Here is an 18,686-nt window from a genome sequence, read left to right as displayed (position 1 = left end):
TAAGACTAACAGGAAGATATGAAAGACTTGATAATACTAACAAGAAGACATGAAAGGCTTGATAAAACTCACGGGACGATATGAAAGACTTGATAAGACTAACATGAAGATATGAAAGACTTGATAGGACTAACAGGAAGATATGAAAGACTTCACCAGGCTGAGAGGAAGACATGAAAGACTTGATCAGACTAACAGGAAGATATAAAGACTTCATCAGACTTAGAGGAAGTTATGAAAGACTTGATAAGACTAACAGGAAGACATGAAAGACTCCACCAGGCTGAGAGGAAGACATGAAAGACTTGATAAGACAAACAGGAAGATATGAAAGACTCGATAAGACTAACAGGAAGACATGAAAGACTTGATAAGACTAACAGGAAGACATGAAAGACTTGATAAGACTAACAGGAAGATATGAAAGACTTCATCAGACTTAGAGGAAGATATGAAAGACTTGATAAGACTAACAGGAAGACATGAAAGACTCCACCAGGCTGAGAGGAAGACATGAAAGGCTTGATAAAACTCACGGGACGATATGAAAGACTTGATAAGACTAACATGAAGATATGAAAGACTTGATAGGACTAACAGGAAGATATGAAAGACTTCACCAGGCTGAGAGGAAGACATGAAAGACTTGATCAGACTAACAGGAAGATATAAAGACTTCATCGGACTTAGAGGAAGATATGAAAGACTTGATAAGACTAACAGGAAGACATGAAAGACTCCACCAGGCTGAGAGGAAGACATGAAAGACTTGATAAGACAAACAGGAAGATATGAAAGACTCGATAAGACTAACAGGAAGATATGAAAGACTTGATAAGACTAACAGGAAGACATGAAAGACTTGATAAGACTAACAGGAAGATATGAAAGACTTGATAAGACTAACATGAAGATGTGAAAGACTTGATAAGACTAACAGGAAGATATGAAAGACTCGATAAGACTAACAGGAAGACATGAAAGACTTGATAAGACTTACAGGAAGACATGAAAGACTTGATAAGACTAACGGGAAGATATGAAAGACTTCATCAGACTAACAGGAAAAAATGAAAGACTTCATCAGACTTACAGGAAGATATGAAAGACTGAGAGGAAGATATAAAGACTTCATCAGACGCAGAGGAAGACATGAAAGACTTCATCAAACTAACAGGAAGACACGAAAGACTTGATAAGACTAGCAGGAAGACATGAAAGACTTGATAAGACTGACAGGAAGATATGAAAGACTTGATAAGACTAACAGGAAGATATGAAAGTCTTGATCAGACTAACAGGAAGATATGAAAGACTTGATAAGACTAACAGGAAGACATGAAAGACTTCATAAGACTAACAGGAAGACATGAAAGACTTGATCAGACTAGCAGGAAGATATGAAAGACTTGATAAGACTGACAGGAAGATATGAAAGACTTGATAAGACTAACAGGAAGATATGAAAGACTGGATAAGGCTAACAGGAAGATATGAAAGACTGCATCAGACTAACAAGAAAATATGAAAGATTTCATCAGACGCAGAGGAAGATATGAAAGACTTCATCAGACTAACAGGAAGATATTAAAGACTAAGAGGAAGATATAAAGACTTCATCAGACGCAGAGGAAGATATGAAAGACTTGATAAAACTAACAAGAAGATATGAAAAACTGGATAAGGCTAACAGGAAGATATGAAAGACTTCATCAGACTAACAAGAAAATATGAAAGATTACATCAGACGAACAGGAAGATATTAAAGACTTTATCAGACTAACAGGAAGATATTAAAGACTTCATCAGACGCAGAGAAGGAGAAACATAAAAGACTTGATAAGACTAACAGGAAGATATGAAAGACATCATCAGACGCAGAGGAAGACATGAAAGAATTGATAAGACTGAGAGGAAGACATGAAAGAATTGATCAGACTTACAGGGTTTCGCTAAGACAGTTACACGCAGACAGGATCCAGATTAACAGGGTTTAATGTGCGGACTGGTTCCAGATTTAAAGAGATTTACTTTATCAAACACATGCATGACTGATTCAGACTGATAGGATCTACTTTTAGCAGCACACAGTGACGAGATCCAGAAGGATTGGGGATGCCCACTGATACTCACCTCAAGCGGGAGAAGCAGTACAGAAATACACACAACGACGACCAACACGAGAATTGCCGCTTTTTTCTTCATCTCAGTGTATCTGTGATAAAATAGTTTTAAAAGATTTTATATATCAGTAGTTCTATGTATGTCACTTATTCCTTAAACAAATACGAAACATTCATTTCAATCAGGTAATTATAGATGTATAAACAGATCACATGATAATGATCATGTAGTACAAGGATCATGTGCTACAAGGACCATGTCCTACAATTATCATGTGCTACAAGGACCATGTAGTACAAGGATCATGTGCTACAAGGACCATTTGCTACAAGGACTATGTGCTACAAGGATCATGTGCTACAAGGACTATGTGCTACAAGGGTCATGTGCTACAAGGACCATGTGCTACAAGGACCATGTGCTACAAGGACCATGTGCTACAAGGATCATGTGCTACAAGGACCGTGTGCTACAAGGATCATGTGATACAAGGATCATGTGCTACAAGGACCATGTGCTACAAGGATCATGTGCTACAAGGACCATGTGCTACAAGGACCGTGTGCTACAAGGATCATGTGATACAAGGACCATATATTGCAAGGATCATTTGCTACAAGGACCATGTGCTACAAGGACCATGTGCTACAAGGATCATGTGCTACAAGGACCATGTGCTACAAAGACCATGTGCTACAAGGATCATGTGCTACAAGGACCGTGTGCTACAAGGATCATGTGATACAAGGATCATGTGCTAAAAGGACCATGTGCTACAAGGACTATGTGCTACAAGGATCATGTGCTACAAGGACCATGTGCTACAAGGACCGTGTGCTACAAGGATCATGTGCTACAAGGATCATGTGCTACAAGGATCATGTGCTACAAGGACTATGTGCTTCTAGGATCATGTTCTACGAGGACCATGTGCTACAAGGATCATGTGCTACAAGGATCATGTGCTACAAGGATCATGTGCTACAAGGACTTTGTGCTACTAGGATCATGTTCTACGAGGACCATGTGCTACAAGGATCATGTGCTACAAGATCCATGTGTTACGAGGATCATGTGCTACAAGGATCATGTGCTACAAGATCCATGTGCTACGAGGATCGTGTGCTACAAGGATCATGTGCTACAAGGATCATGTGTTACAAGGATCATGTGCTACAAAGACCATGTGCTACAAGGATCATGTGCTACAATGATCATTAGCTACAAGGACCATGTGCTACAAGGATCATGTGCTACAAGGATCATGTGCTACAAGGATCATGTGCTACAAGGACTATGTGCTACTAGGATCATGTTCTACGAGGACCATGTGCTACAAGGATCATGTGATACAAGGATCATGTGCTACAAGGACCATATGCTGCAAGGATCATTTGCTACAAGGACCGTGTGCTATAAGGATCATGTGCTACAAGGACCATGTGCTACAAGGATCATGTGCTACAAGATCCATGTGTTACGAGGATCATATGCTACAAGGATCATGTGCTACGAGGATCATGTGCTACAAGATCCATGTGCTACGAGGATCATGTGCTACAAGGATCATGTGCTAAAAGGATCATGTGTTACAAGGATCATGTGCTACAAAGACCATGTGCTACAAGGAGCATGTGCTACAATGATCATTAGCTGCAAGGACAATGTGATACAAGGATCATGTGATACAAGCACTATGTGTTACATGATCATGTATTTTGCTCGTTGACGAATAAAGGTACATTTCCAGGGTGTGAACGAAATTTGTCTCCCTGAAATGATCAAGAATGGTACACCAGTTGGAGCCAATATCCCTGTAGCCGTGCGCGTCCAAACTTCCCACAAGGTGTAGCTGTCCTAGCAGGAGCTGTACTGCCATCCCACATCATTATGGAACAAAATATTGGAACCAGCACAAAATCGATTATGCGTCAATGCAGCAGCATGCTCCAAACACTTCATGGCACCGTCAGATAGACTTCGGCTATCATGTCAAAATTAACCAAAGCGCAGCAACGCGACATTTCGGCCATTTGTCGCATTGTCGCGTTATCACATTGTCGCGCTTTGAATAACATCATTTTAATATCACCAAAGAGGCGTCTTAATGGATCGGGTGGTCAGACAACAATTATATATCTATTGCCATGCGCTTTGGAAAACATACATGGGACCTATTAACTCGACCCGAACTAGAAGCTGCTTAAACAAGGCAGCAATGCCCACCCCTGAATCTGAGGGACGACACACGGAAGAGGAAGAGTAAACTAGTGATCGTCAGCAGGAGAGATGAAAAATGCTGCCTCGGTTGCTTTCTTTGCTACATTATCCTAATATGAATGAGACCCGTGAGTGAGTGAGTGAGACCCGTGAGTGAGTGAGTGAGACCCGTGAGTGAGTGAGTGAGACCCGTGAGTGAGTGAGTGAGTGAGTGAGTGAGTGAGTGAGTGAGAGAGAGAGAGAGAGAGAGAGAGAGAGTGAGTGAGTGAGTGAGTGAGTGAGTTGAATAGGTCTTCAGCAACCCATGCTTGCCTTAAAAGGCGACTATGCTTGTCGTAAAATGCGATTAACGGGATCGGGTGGTCAGGTTCGCTGACTGGGCTGATGCATGTCATCGATCCCAATTGCGTGGATCGATGCTCATGATATCAATCACTGGATTGTCTGGTCCAGACTCGATTATTAACAGACCGCCATCAAATAGCTGGAATATTGCTGAGTGCGGCGTTAAACAAGAAACCAACCAACCAAATGTATCAGTTCTCCTGTACACAGCGCTGACCATTACATCCGGGGAACGCAAGCCCCAAACGCTCGTGAGTCAACTGTCCAAAACTCCCAGCAGCGCTAAGGATGCACCAAAGGTAAGCCCTGTTACACACACTGGCAGCACTGGTGCACTGGCTGCAATAAGTTTCACAATGTTACAATGGCATAGTAAGAAGGGAGACACGTCTGATCCTAATAATTACAGGGGCATTTCACGGCAGTGGTTGGAGGTAAATGAAGTTTAACAGAAGCTCAAGCTGGTTTCAGACACGATCATTGGACTAGCGTCAATATCTTTGTTCTACAGTCTTTAGCGCAAAAATATCTTCGAAAACCAAAGCATCGTTTTTATGCAGCATTTATTGACTTCCGGAAAGCGTTTGATTCCGTTGATAGAGCTAAGTTATTATATCTGCTTTTAAAGAAAGGCATACATGGCAAAATTAATAAAGTGTTAAAGAATATGTATGAACATGTTTTTGCTTGTGTTCGTACGGGAAATTTTAGAACTGACGCATTTCAGACCTCCAGTGGAGTCCGACAGGGCTGTATGTTAAGCCCTCTGTTATTTATATTCTTTATAAACCAACTTGCATCCGATTTAGATAAGAGTGTAACAAAAGGAATTTTTGTGAATGATTATATTAATGAAATTGTTGCTGTTTGCGGATGACATTGTCTTAGTGCCGGACTCTGTTATTAAGTTACAGAGAAAATTAGATAAAATGGAATTATTTTGTGATACTTGGGGTCTGGAAGTCAATATGGATAAATCAAATATAATTGTTTTCAGAAATGGTGGTGTTATTAAACGAGTTGAAAAATGGTACTATAAAAATACAGAAATGAAAATAGTAACATAATATGAATACTTGGGCATTGTCTTTTCATCAGGTCTTCTATGGTCTAAGGACTGTGAAAACCTAGCCACACAGGCCAAGAAAGCATGTTTTCCTATTTTTAAGTTGATTAAGCTCTATCCTTACTTGTCATTTAAGGTAATTGTTTCTATATGTCAAAGCAAAATAGCTCCCATTGCTTGTTATGGAAGTGAAATTTGGGGATTAACATTTAGAGAAAGTATAGAAAAAGTCCAAAGTTCTTTTTTTACGAGATATTTATCAATCAGTAATAAAGCATCATCTAATGCGGTTCTTGGTGAAGTTGGCCGTTATCATCTAAGTGTTATTTATTTCAGCCGATGTATAAGATGTTGGTGTAGATTGATACGCATGAATTCAAATGGACTTCCACATGCTTGTTATAAAATGCTGAAAGTACAAGATGATAATGGTAGTGTTAATTGGGCATCTCTTGGGAGAATGCTTTTGATTGAATCTGGTTTTGGTTATGCGTGGATATCGCAGGACTGTGGACCTATACATTGTTTTATGGAATTATTCAAGAGAAGATGTGTTGACATTGTTGTACAAAACTGGAGTCAAAAGATTAACAATTCTGTGTTCTTGAACCATTATGCGTCATATAAATCCCAATTAGCAACTGAACTCTATTTAATCTCATACTTTGATAAGGATCTTGTAAGAGTTTGGGCGAAATTTCGATGTTTAGCACATGGTTTAAAAGTACAAAAACAGCGCTTTAGCAAACAGTTTATACAACCTGAATTAATGTTCTGTGATAATTGTGATTTATTAGAATTAGAAGATGAATATCATTTAGCACTAGTTTTCCCATATTGCGAGAAAAGCAGAGATGGTTTAATTCCTCGTTATTTTCATCATTGTCCATCAAGAAATTTGACTCCCTGATGTCCCAAAAAATGTTAATGTTATAAGAGGTTTTTCTCTTTATCTAAAGAGAACTTTGCCAGTTTAGCGTTAAGCAGAAGTGTTAATCTGGATTAAAGATATGGTTTTATTTGTAGATATATAATCTTTTTATTTAGCAATTACGTAATACATCCACATGCCACTATCGTACTCATGTTATATGAAAGGACTTGTACTCTTGGCCACGAGGCCTTCAATACTGCATAAACTCTCTCTTAATGGCATAGTACTACAAAACTGGCACATCTTTAAGAAAAGAGTTCCTATTCTTGAAAGCAAGAAACACGTACTTTGCAAATTTTCTCAGAATATAGAGATTGCAGCTATATATTTATTTAGTTTATCATGAGTTGGACATGTGTCATTTGTCACATTACACATTACAATCATTGTCAAATTAATCCCGTTATTGTTGCCTAGTGACTATTGCTTAAAACACATCCTCTAATATAATACCTTGAATTTGGGTAAAAGTGATAGTGAACAAATGTCGACAGTGGCGACCTAGACCACTTACCTGCCGAGAGAGATTCCTACACAGCTCACTTGTAACAGAACGTGTCTAACCCCACGACAAAGTGGAGATAAAGAGATCTGAATCAATGGATAATAATTCAAGCTAGGGCTGTTACAACACCTATTATTAGTTTCATGTGTTGATACCATTGTGCCAGTTTAAGTTGCCTCAACACCACGATGTGACAAACCGTTGCCTTATCGATGTTTGGAGTTTGAGGCGAGCTTCATTTCACCCCTTTGTTTAATATCCTTGGTCTCTCCTCTCTGCATTTTCTTTAATCCTCCAACTTCCCTCTCTTCACCTTTCTTTAATCCTTTGTCTTAATCCCTCCAAGATCCTATCACTTCTCTCCTACGTCTCTTCATCCCTCCTAGACCCCACACAAGATGTACAAGATGTTAATGCATTCATACTTCCCCAGAGCCCGAGATAAGCTGTGTAAAATACGCAAATACATTTGACGCAAATGCAGTTCAAAATACATGCCATGGCGGCATTTGCGTATGTTTCCCGATATGAAATAACTTTTGGCGTTTACTTAATATGAAGCTACACCTCTGAGGTGAGGTGACGTGAAATTGGGTTTAACGTCGCGTCCAAGATGACTGAACTTATATAGCTACGTGCATGCACGTGTGTGTGTGACTGTTTGTACTAGTCCGGAGTGATGCCGATTTATAGTGCTAGCTCACGGAGATACCATGCCGCAGTTTAACATGAATACCCAACTCAGACACAGAATACTGTTCCCCATTGACTGATCTTCCATTACATCGGACTTACCAGAATAAAAAGATAACCCCAAACAGATTATTCATAAACCTCCTCTTTCGATATTTTTGACACACGACTGGTACCAAAATATTCTGAGCCAAATTCATCGGCCGTGCAATCAATTTTCGAATAGCCGGCAGCATGTGGGCGAATTGCATTGGAAATACTCTATGATCAAGTATTTACCGATGTATCATTTCTGTAATTCATGCTTGAAAATGTCTGTAAATTCGGTCATAGCATTCATGACAATGTTGCTTGGCATACAGCAATACACGATGTTATGTTTCAAAGGTGTGAGACCGCCTCCGTGGTCTAGTGGTAGAGCGTCCGCCCGGAGAGGGAAGGTCCGGGGTTCTATCCCCATCCGCGTCATACCAAAAGACGTTAAACGATGGTACTTTGTGTTACCCTGTCTGGCGCTCGGCATTAAGGGGCCAAAACAAGGACTGGTCGGCTCGGAGTTAGTACACTGTGTCTGAGTTGGGTATTCATGTTAAACTGCGGCATGGTATCTCAGTGTGCTAGCACTATAAATCGGCATTAGTCCGGACTAGTACAAGCAGCCACACACACATACACGTGCATGCACGTAGCTATATAAGTTCAATCATCTTGGACGCGACGTTAAACCCAATTTCACGTCGCCTCACCTCAGAGGTGTAGCTTCATATTAAGTAAACGCCAAAAGTTATTTCATATCGGGAAACATACGCCAATGCCGCCATGGCATGCATTTTCTTCTGCATTTGCGTTTGTTTCAATTGTGTAAAAAACTCGCTTTTGGTCCTCTGACCCATCTAAATGATACTCTATTTACACAAAACACACCTTCTACCGGCCACAGCATAACCCACATGACATCACCCATGTATTAAATATAGTCACCGCCAAAAGAAACGCGAACCACAGAAGCATATAGAGAAGGATGCATGTTAAGAAGAGATGTTTCCAATGTGTACCACTTAATGACAAAACTAACAATCAAGTGTTACCACAGAGTGTCTTTATTCGAAATCCTGCACGAGACAAATGGTGCATCTCGAGTCATAGATCTATGACGTCACATGAGCATAGGTTCACGCAACATAACAGTATTGTTCGTTTGTGCATCGAACCAATCTAATATCTCTTGAATATGAGTAATTCTTCATATATTAACAACATGTATGGTATTTGCGTTTCTTTTGTCCGTGAGTATACATATGTCCATAAAAGCATCATTAACAAAACGTCAATGCCTCTTAAATAAAACATTCTTAACCCTCATTACTCAATCGTACTTATCCATCGGCACTATTCTCGGTTATTACAACATTCATTGCTGAAGTCAGTCTACGGCATAATTTTTTAGACCCAGCAAAGACAAAACAATATTCCGAATCAACCAGATAAAACACGTCCTTGCTCTAAATTGCCCTTTAACCATACTACCATAAAAACCAAACCGATTATCCAGCCATCTACAGCTCCATACTACCATAACAACCAAATCGATTATCCAGCCATCTACAGCTCCATACTACCATAACAACCAAATCGATTATCCAGCCATCTACAGCTCCATACTACCATAACAACCAAATCGATTATCCAGCCATCTACAGCCCAATACTACCATAACAACCAAACCGATTATCCAGCTATCTACAGCTCCATACTACCATAACAACCAAACCGATTATCCAGCCATCTACAGCTCCATACTACCATAAAAACCAAACCGATTATCCAGCCATCTACAGCTCCATACTACCATAACAACCAAATCGATTATCCAGCCATCTACAGCTCCATACTACCATAACAACCAAATCGATTATCCAGCCATCTACAGCCCAATACTACCATAACAACCAAACCGATTATCCAGCTATCTACAGCTCCATACTACCATAACAACCAAACCGATTATCGAGCCATCTACAGCTCCATACTACCATAACAACCAAACCGATTATCCAGCCATCTACAGCTCCATACTACCATAACAACCAAATCGATTATCCAGCTATCTACAGCTCCATACTACCATAACAACCAAACCGATTATCCAGCCATCTACAGCTCCATACTACCATAAAAACCAAACCGATTATCCAGCCATCTACAGCTCCATACTACCATAACAACCAAATCGATTATCCAGCCATCTACAGCTCCATACTACCATAAAAACCAAACCGATTATCCAGCCATCTACAGCCCCATACTACCATAACAACCAAATCGATTATCCAGCCATCTACAGCTCCCTACTACCATAACAACCAAATCGATTATCCAGCCATCTACAGCTCCCTACTACCATAACAACCAAATCGATTATCCAGCCATCTACAGCTCCATGCTACCTTAACAACCAAATCGATTATCCAGCCATCTACAGCTCCATACTACCATGACAGCCAAATCGATTATCCAGCCCTCTACAGCTCTATACTACCATAACAACCAAATCGATTATCCAGCCTTCTACAGCTCCATACTACCATAACAACCAAATCGATTATCCAGCCATCTACAGCTCCATACTACCTTAACAACCAAATCGATTATCCAGCCATCTACAGCTCCATACTACCATAACAACCAAATCGATTATCCAGCCATCTACAGCTCCATACTACCATAACAACCAAACCGATTATCCAGCCATCTACAGCCCTATACTACCATAACAACCAAATCGATTATCCAGCCATCTACACTCCATACTACCATAACAACCAAATCGATTATCCAGCCATCTACAGCTCCATACTACCATAACAACCAAATCGATTATCCAGCCATCTACAGCCCTATACTACCATAATAACCAAATCGATTATCCAGCCATCTACACTCCATACTACCATAAAAACCAAATCGATTATCCAGCCATCTACAGCTCCATACTACCATAACAACCAAACCGATTATCCAGCCATCTATAGCTCCATACTACCATAACAACCAAACCGATTATCCAGCCATCTACAGCTCCATACTACCATAACAACCAAACCGATTATCCAGCCATCTATAGCTCCATACTACCATAACAACCAAACCGATTATCCAGCCATCTATAGCCCCATACTACCATAACAACCAAATCGATTATCCAGCCAGCCACAGCTCCATACTACCATAACAACTAACTCGATTATCCAGCCCTCTACAGCACAATACTACCATAACAACCAAATCGATTATCCAGCCCTCTACAGCCCCATACTACCATAAAAACCAAATCGATTATCCAGCCATCTACAGCTCCATACTACTATACTATAACAACCAAATCGAGTATCCAGCCATCTACAGCCCTATACTACCATAACAACCAAATCGATTATCAAGCCATCTACAGCTCCATACTACCATAACAACCAAATCGATTATCCAGCCATCTACAGCTCCATACTACCATAACAACCAAATCGATTATCCAGCCATCTACAGCCCAATACTAACATAACAACAAATCGATTATCCAGCCATCTACAGCTCCATACTACCATAACAACCAAATCGATTATCCAGCCATCTACAGCCCTATACTACCATAACAACCAAACCGATTATCCAGCCATCTACAGCTCCATACTACCATAACAACCAAATCGATTATCCAGCCATCTACAGCCCTATACTACCATAACAACCAAACCGATTATCCAGCCATCTACAGCTCCATACTACCATAACAACCAAATCGATTATCCAGCCATCTACAGCTAGGCAAGGTCTTCATGCGGCCCTCTCGACAGCCGCCTAATCCCTTCTCCCAGGCCACTTATTACCAGTCATAGTGTAAACAGCTGTTCCCCCTTTCTTTCTTCATAGGCTCCATCAATAAATATAAGCCGACTGATGCAAACAGGCTGTATATGCTTCTGTCTGGATAGTCTTCCTCACATATACCTATCCCTGTTGTTATTTGTTGTTTTGTTTTTTTCTTTTCTCCGCCATACCTTTGCAGATTTAGGTCCTATATCTTAAGGTCATACATTTGTATCTTTTTGGATCCGTTTTTTTTTATTTACAGGGTCGATGTTTGTGCTGGTTGACTGAAGTCCCCGAACTTCATCATAAGGTGAGTGAGTGAGTATGGTTTTACGCCGCTTTTAGCAGTATTCCAGCAATATCACGGCGGGGGACACCAGAAATGGGATTCACACATTGCACCCTCATCATAAGGTCAGTAGCATTTATGAACTACGCTGAGTCAACTACAAAAGGAATGTGGGACTGGGACGTCTCGTGTTGCAAAACGAACATATTTCTTAAATGTACAGTGTATAAATCACCAAGTGGGGTAGCCTAGTGGTTAAAGCGTTCGCTCGTCTCGCCGAAGACCCGGGTTCGAATCCCGACATGGGTACAATGTGCGAAGCCCATCGTGATATTGCTGGAATTTTGCTTAAAGCGGCGTAAAACCAAACTCACTCACTCACTCACTACTATTTCAGGAATTCTCACTGATCCCATCCTCAAAGTTGGCTCTCCAGAAGCGGATTTAGTTACCGTATTAGTAGTTGGAGTATTAAATCCCCAACTTTCTAGAACGGTTTGCAAGCCCAGACTAAAAGTACACCAACCGACAATCCTATCGGCTTTCACGATCAAATCAATGGACACCAACCCACGAGCAGTAATTAGACCAGTCAATCCCCGACCACCCCAATCTAGGTATGATGACATTCAAAGTACCTCATTCAGGAAAAGGCAAGCCGATTATCAATATAAGGCTATATGGACGAGTGAGTGAGTGTGTTCATTTCAAATTAAACACATTTATTGATCAATGTTTAATACAATCATGTTCTCATCTAACAGAAGGACGCCGTGATATAACTGGAATACTGTTAAAAGCGGCGTTAAACCCAACTCACTCACTCACTCTAACAGAAAGATATCAGTTGTGTACAGGTATTGAGTTAATAGGTTACAGACATATGCTACCAGTGTGACGGTGTTTGTCATGAACCTTTTGTTTACTGTCGAGTTGTACATGTGTTAGAAATTAGTTTTAACAAGGATGAATTTTAATGAAAACATAATATTGGTGAGTGAGTGAGTGAGCCGCTTCTAACAGCATTTCAGTTATATCGCGGCGTGTCAGCTTAATGTGGGAGAAAAGCGATGCAGGTCTCAGACGTTTACCACTTCGGTGAAACCCATGAGCACGGGTATGGTGCTGACAAACCTAGAAACATAATCGGTGCGAACAGGGATTCGAACCCACAATCTTAGGATTCTGGCGTGCCCAAGGGACGAAACTCTGCACAGCGAATCGCGGCGCCTTGGTCAACCGTGCCCCCTTAGGTTCTGTGGGCATGCAAAAACAGCATGAACTCGGCTGCCCAAGTGCAGGAACTGCCCCCGAGTCTTTTTTTAAGTGGACGATTGACTTGCCTTTGCATGTGTTTGTGTCGACAAAATACTCTCAACCTTTCGCAAATATCTGCTGTAATCACTATTTGATAGTAAATCATAAGCACATGTTTGTGATATACAATTAAGTTGGAATCGGCAATTGTTTATGGTTTTAAAAAATTGCTTGTTTGTTTGTTGTTTTACGCCGCAAATCAACAATATTCGAGCTATACGATGGCGGTCTGTAAATAATCAAATCTGGGCCAGACACTCCAATGACTGACACCATGAGCATCGATCTACGCAATTAGGATACGATGACATGCATCAACTAAGTCAGGGACCCTGACCATCCAGTCCCGTTAGTCGCCTCTTACAAGCATGGCTTGTTGAAGACCAATTCTTACCAGGATCTTCACGGGTAGATGCTTGTGATAATATGATAGCCTTTGGACAGTACAACCAGTGACTTATAATCCTGTGATGTATAGTGCGTGAAGACGCATGAAAGCAGGATAGTGAAAAACCTTGCACTGATCATGTATATGCTTGGCATTTGACGCTCATTTGTGTTGGATAAGAATAAGTAGAACATCAACTTTATCAGCGGCAGAAGTAGCAGTAGCATTAAAGGTAGATGCCCTGGAAGTAGCGTTAACATCATCATCGATAGAAGTAGCAGTAGCATTAATAGTAGACGACGTGGCAGTAGCGTTAACATCACCAGCGGTAGAAGTAGCAACAGAATTAATAGTAGACGCTGCTAACGCCATCAGAGGTAGAAGTAGTAGTAGCATTCATAGTAGACGCTGTGGTAGTAGCGTTAACACCATCAGCGGTAGAAGTAGCAATAGCATTAATAGTAGACGCCGTGGTAGTAGCGTTAACGCTATCTGCGGTAGAAGTAGTAGTAGCATTCATAGTAGATGCTGTGGTAGTAGCGTTAACATCCTCAATGTTAGAAGATGCAGTAGCATTACTAGTAGACGCTGTGGTAGTAGCGTTAACACCATCAGCAGTAGAAGTAGTAGTAGCAGTAATAGTAGACGCTGTAGTAGTAGCGTTAACACCATCAGCAGTAGAAGTAGCAGTAGCATTAATAGCAGACGCTGTTGCAGTAGCGATTACACCATCAGCGGTAGAAGTAGTAGTAGCATAAATAGTAGACGTTGTGGTAGTAGCGTTAACACCATCAGCGGTAGCAGTAGTAGTAGCACTAATAGTAGACGTCCTGGTAGTAGCGTTAACATCACCAGCGGTAGAAGAAGCAATAGCAGAAAATGTAGGGTAGATGCCCTGGTAGTAGCGTTAACATCATCAGCGCTATAAGTAACAGTAGCATTCAAAGAAGATGCAGTAGCATTACTAGTAGACGCTGTTGCAGTAGCGTTTACACCATCAGCGGTAGAAGTAGTAGTAGCATGAATAGTAGATGCAGTAGCATTAATAGTAAACGCTGTGGTAGTAGCGTTAACACCATCAGCGGTAGAAGTAGCAGTAGCATTAATAGTACATGCCGTGGTAGCAGCGTTAACTTCATCAGCGCTAGAAGTAACAGTAGCATAAATAGTAGACGTTGTGGTAGTAGCGTTAACACCATCAGCGGTAGAAGTAGTAGTAGCACTAATAGTAGACGTCCTGGTAGTAGCGTTAACATCACCAACGGTAGAAGAAGCAATAGCAGAAAATGTAGGGTAGATGCCCTGGTAGTAGCGTTAACATCATCAGCGCTATAAGTAACAGTAGCATTCAAAGTAGATGCAGTAGCATTACTAGTAGACGCTGTTGCAGTAGCGTTAACACCATCAGCGGTAGAAGTAGCAGTAATAGTAGATGCCGTGGTAGTAGCGTTAACATCATCAGAGGTAGAAGTAACAGTAGCATTCATAGCAGACGCTGTGGTAGTAGCGTTAACATCATCAGAGGTAGAAGTAGCAGTAGCATTACTAGTAGACGCTGTTGCAGTAGCGTTTACACCATCAGCGGTAGAAGTAGTAGTAGCATGAATAGTAGATGCCGTGGTAGTAGCGTTCACATCACCAGAGGTAGAAGTAACAGTAGCATTGATTGTAGACGCTGTGGTAGTAGCGTTAACACCATCAGCGGCAGAAGTAGTGGTAGCATTAATAGTAAACGCCCTAGTAGTAGCGTTAACATCATCATCAGTAGAAGAAGCAATAGCAGTAAATGTAGGGTAGATGCCCTAGTAGTAGCGTTAACGACATCAGCGGTAGAAGTAGCAGTAGCATTAATAGTAGATGCCGTGATTGTAGCGTTAACATTATCAGCGTTAGAAGTAACAGTAGCATTCAAAGTAGATGCCGTGGTAGTAGCGTTAACACCATCAGAGGTAGAAGTAGCAGTAGCATTACTAGTAGACGCTGTTGCAGTAGCGTTTACACCATCAGCGGTAGAAGTAGTAGTAGCATGAATAGTAGATGCCGTGGTAGTAGCGTGAACATCATCAGCGCTATAAGTAACAGTAGCATTCAAAGTAGATGCCTTGGTAGTAGCGTTAACATCATCAGAGGTAGAAGTAGCAGTAGAATTACTAGTAGACGTTGTTGCAGTAGCGTTAACACCATCAGCGGTAGAAGTAGCAGTAATAGTAGATGCCGTGGTAGTAGCGTTAACATCGTCAGCGCTATAAGTAACAGTAGCATTAATAGTAGACGTTGTTGCAGTAGCGTTAACACCATCAGCGGTAGAAGTAGCAGTAATAGTAGATGCCGTGGTAGTAGCGTTAACATCATCAGCGCTATAAGTAACAGTAGCATTAATAGTAGACGTTGTTGCAGTAGCGTTAACACCATCAGCGGTAGAAGTAGCAGTAATAGTAGATGCCGTTGTAGTAGCGTTAACATCATCAGCGTTAGAAGTAGCAGTAGCATTAATAGTAGACGTTGTGGTAGTAGCGTTAACACCATCAGCGGTAGAAGTAGCAGTAGCATTAATAGTAGACGTTGTTGCAGTAGCGTTAACACCATCAGCGGTAGAAGTAGCAGTAATAGTAGATGCCGTGGTAGTAGCGTTAACATCATCAGCGTTAGAAGTAGCAGTAGCATTAATAGTAGACGTTGTGGTAGTAGCGTTAACACCATCAGCGGTAGAAGTAGCGGTAGCATTAATAGTAGACGTTGTTGCAGTAGCGTTAACACCATCAGCGGTAGAAGTAGCAGTAGCATTAAAAGTACATGCCGTGGTAGTAGCGTTAACTTCATCAGCGCTAGAAGTAACAGTAGCATAAATAGTAGACGCCGTTGCAGTAGCGTTAACATCCTCAATGGTAGAAGTAGCAGTAGCATTACTATAAGACGTTGTTGCAGTAGCGTTAACACCATCAGCGGTAGAAGTAGCAGTAATAGTAGATGCCGTGGTAGTAGCGTTAACATCATCAGCGCTATAAGTAACAGTAGCATTAATAGTAGACGTTGTTGCAGTAGCGTTAACACCATCAGCGGTAGAAGTAGCAGTAATAGTAGATGCCGTTGTAGTAGCGTTAACATCATCAGCGTTAGAAGTAGCAGTAGCATTAATAGTAGACGTTGTGGTAGTAGCGTTAACACCATCAGCGGTAGAAGTAGCAGTAGCATTAATAGTAGACGTTGTTGCAGTAGCGTTAACACCATCAGCGGTAGAAGTAGCAGTAATAGTAGATGCCGTGGTAGTAGCGTTAACATCATCAGCGTTAGAAGTAGCAGTAGCATTAATAGTAGACGTTGTGGTAGTAGCGTTAACACCATCAGCGGTAGAAGTAGCAGTAGCATTACATGTAGACGCCGTGGTAGTAGCGTTAACACCATCAGCGGTAGAAGTAGCAGTAGCATTAATAGTACATGCCGTGGTAGTAGCGTTAACTTCATCAGCGCTAGAAGTAACAGTAGCATAAATAGTAGACGCCGTTGCAGTAGCGTTAACATCATCAATGGTAGAAGATGCAGTAGCATTACTAGTAGACGCTGTGGTAGTAGCGTTAACACCATCAGAGGTAGAAGTAGCAATAGCATTAATAGTAGACGTTGTGGTAGTAGCGTTAACACCATCAGCGGTAGAAGTAGTAGTAGCACTAAAAGTAGAAGTCCTGGTAGTAGCGTTAACATCACCAGCGGTAGAAGAAGCAATGGCAGAAAATGTAGGGTAGATGCCCTGGTAGTAGCGTTAACATCATCAGCGCTATAAGTAACAGTAGCATTCAAAGTAGATACCGTGGTAGTAGCGTTAACATCATCAGAGGTAGAACTAACAGTAGCATTCATAGCAGACGCTGTGGTAGTAGCGTTAACATCATCAGCGGTAGAAGTAGCAATAGCATTCAAAGTAGACGCTGTTGCAGTATCGTTTACACCATCAGCGGTAGAAGTAGTAGTAGCATGAATAGTAGATGCCGTGGTAGTAGCGTTAACATTATCAGAGGTAGAAGTAGCAGTAGCATTCATAGTAGACGCTGTTGCAGTATCGTTTACACCATCAGCGGTAAAATGGCAGTAGCATTCATAGTAGATGCCGTGGTAGTAGCGTTAACATCATCAGCGGTAGAAGTAGTAGTAGCATGAATAGTAGACGCCGTGGTAGTAGCGTGAACATCATCAGCGGTAGAAGTAGCAGTAGCATTAATAGTAGACGCCATGGTAGTAGCGTTAACGTCATCGACGGCAGAAGTAGCAGTAACATTAATAGTAGACGCCGTGGTTGTAGCGTTAACGTCATCGACGGCAGAAGTAGCAGTAGCATTCATAGTAGACGCCGTGGTTGTAGCGTTAACGTCATCGACGGCAGAAGTAGCAACAGCATTAATAGTAGATGCCGTGGTAGTAGTGTTAACATCATCAGCGGCAGAAGTAGCAGTAGCATTCATAGTAGACGCCATGGTTGTAGCGTTAACGTCATCGACGGCAGAAGTAGCAACAGCATTAATAGTAGATGCCGTGGTAGTAGTGTTAACATCATCAGCGGCAGAAGTAGCAGTAGCATTCATAGTAGACGCCATGGTTGTAGCGTTAACGTCATCGACGGCAGAAGTAGCAACAGCATTAATAGTAGATGCCGTGGTAGTAGTGTTAACATCATCAGCGGCAGAAGTAGCAGTAGCATTCATAGTAGACGCCATGGTTGTAGCGTTAACGTCATCGACGGCAGAAGTAGCAACAGCATTAATAGTAGATGCCGTGGTAGTAGTGTTAACATCATCAGCGGCAGAAGTAGCAGTAGCATTCATAGTAGACGCCGTGGTAGTAGCGTGAACATCATCAGCGGTAGATGTAACAGTAACATTAATAGTAGACGCCATGGTAATTGGGTTAACATCATCGGCAGCAGAAGTAGCAACAGCATTAATTATA

The 18,686-nt window shown here is 41.3% G+C and overlaps 1 protein-coding gene across 1 annotated transcript in view; it reads right to left on the bottom strand.

The window, feature by feature from the left end:
- The window catches only part of LOC124152722 (probable methyltransferase-like protein 24), a 60,936-nt gene that overhangs the window by 24,838 nt on the left and 17,412 nt on the right, over positions 1-18,686 (bottom strand). Inside the window, exon 2 of the mRNA XM_048393100.1 lies at positions 2,134-2,215. Coding sequence (XP_048249057.1) covers positions 2,134-2,205 — 72 coding nt within the window. The 5' untranslated portion in view covers positions 2,206-2,215. The remainder of the gene's footprint in view (positions 1-2,133; positions 2,216-18,686) is intronic.

The sequence above is a fragment of the Haliotis rufescens genome, unplaced genomic scaffold (genome assembly GCF_023055435.1).
Source record: "Haliotis rufescens isolate VD_foot unplaced genomic scaffold, xgHalRufe1.0.p SCAF_114, whole genome shotgun sequence".
Lineage (NCBI taxonomy): Eukaryota > Metazoa > Mollusca > Gastropoda > Lepetellida > Haliotidae > Haliotis > Haliotis rufescens.
Note: the sequence above shows the minus strand (reverse complement) of the source record. Positions and strands in the feature narration are given on the sequence as shown.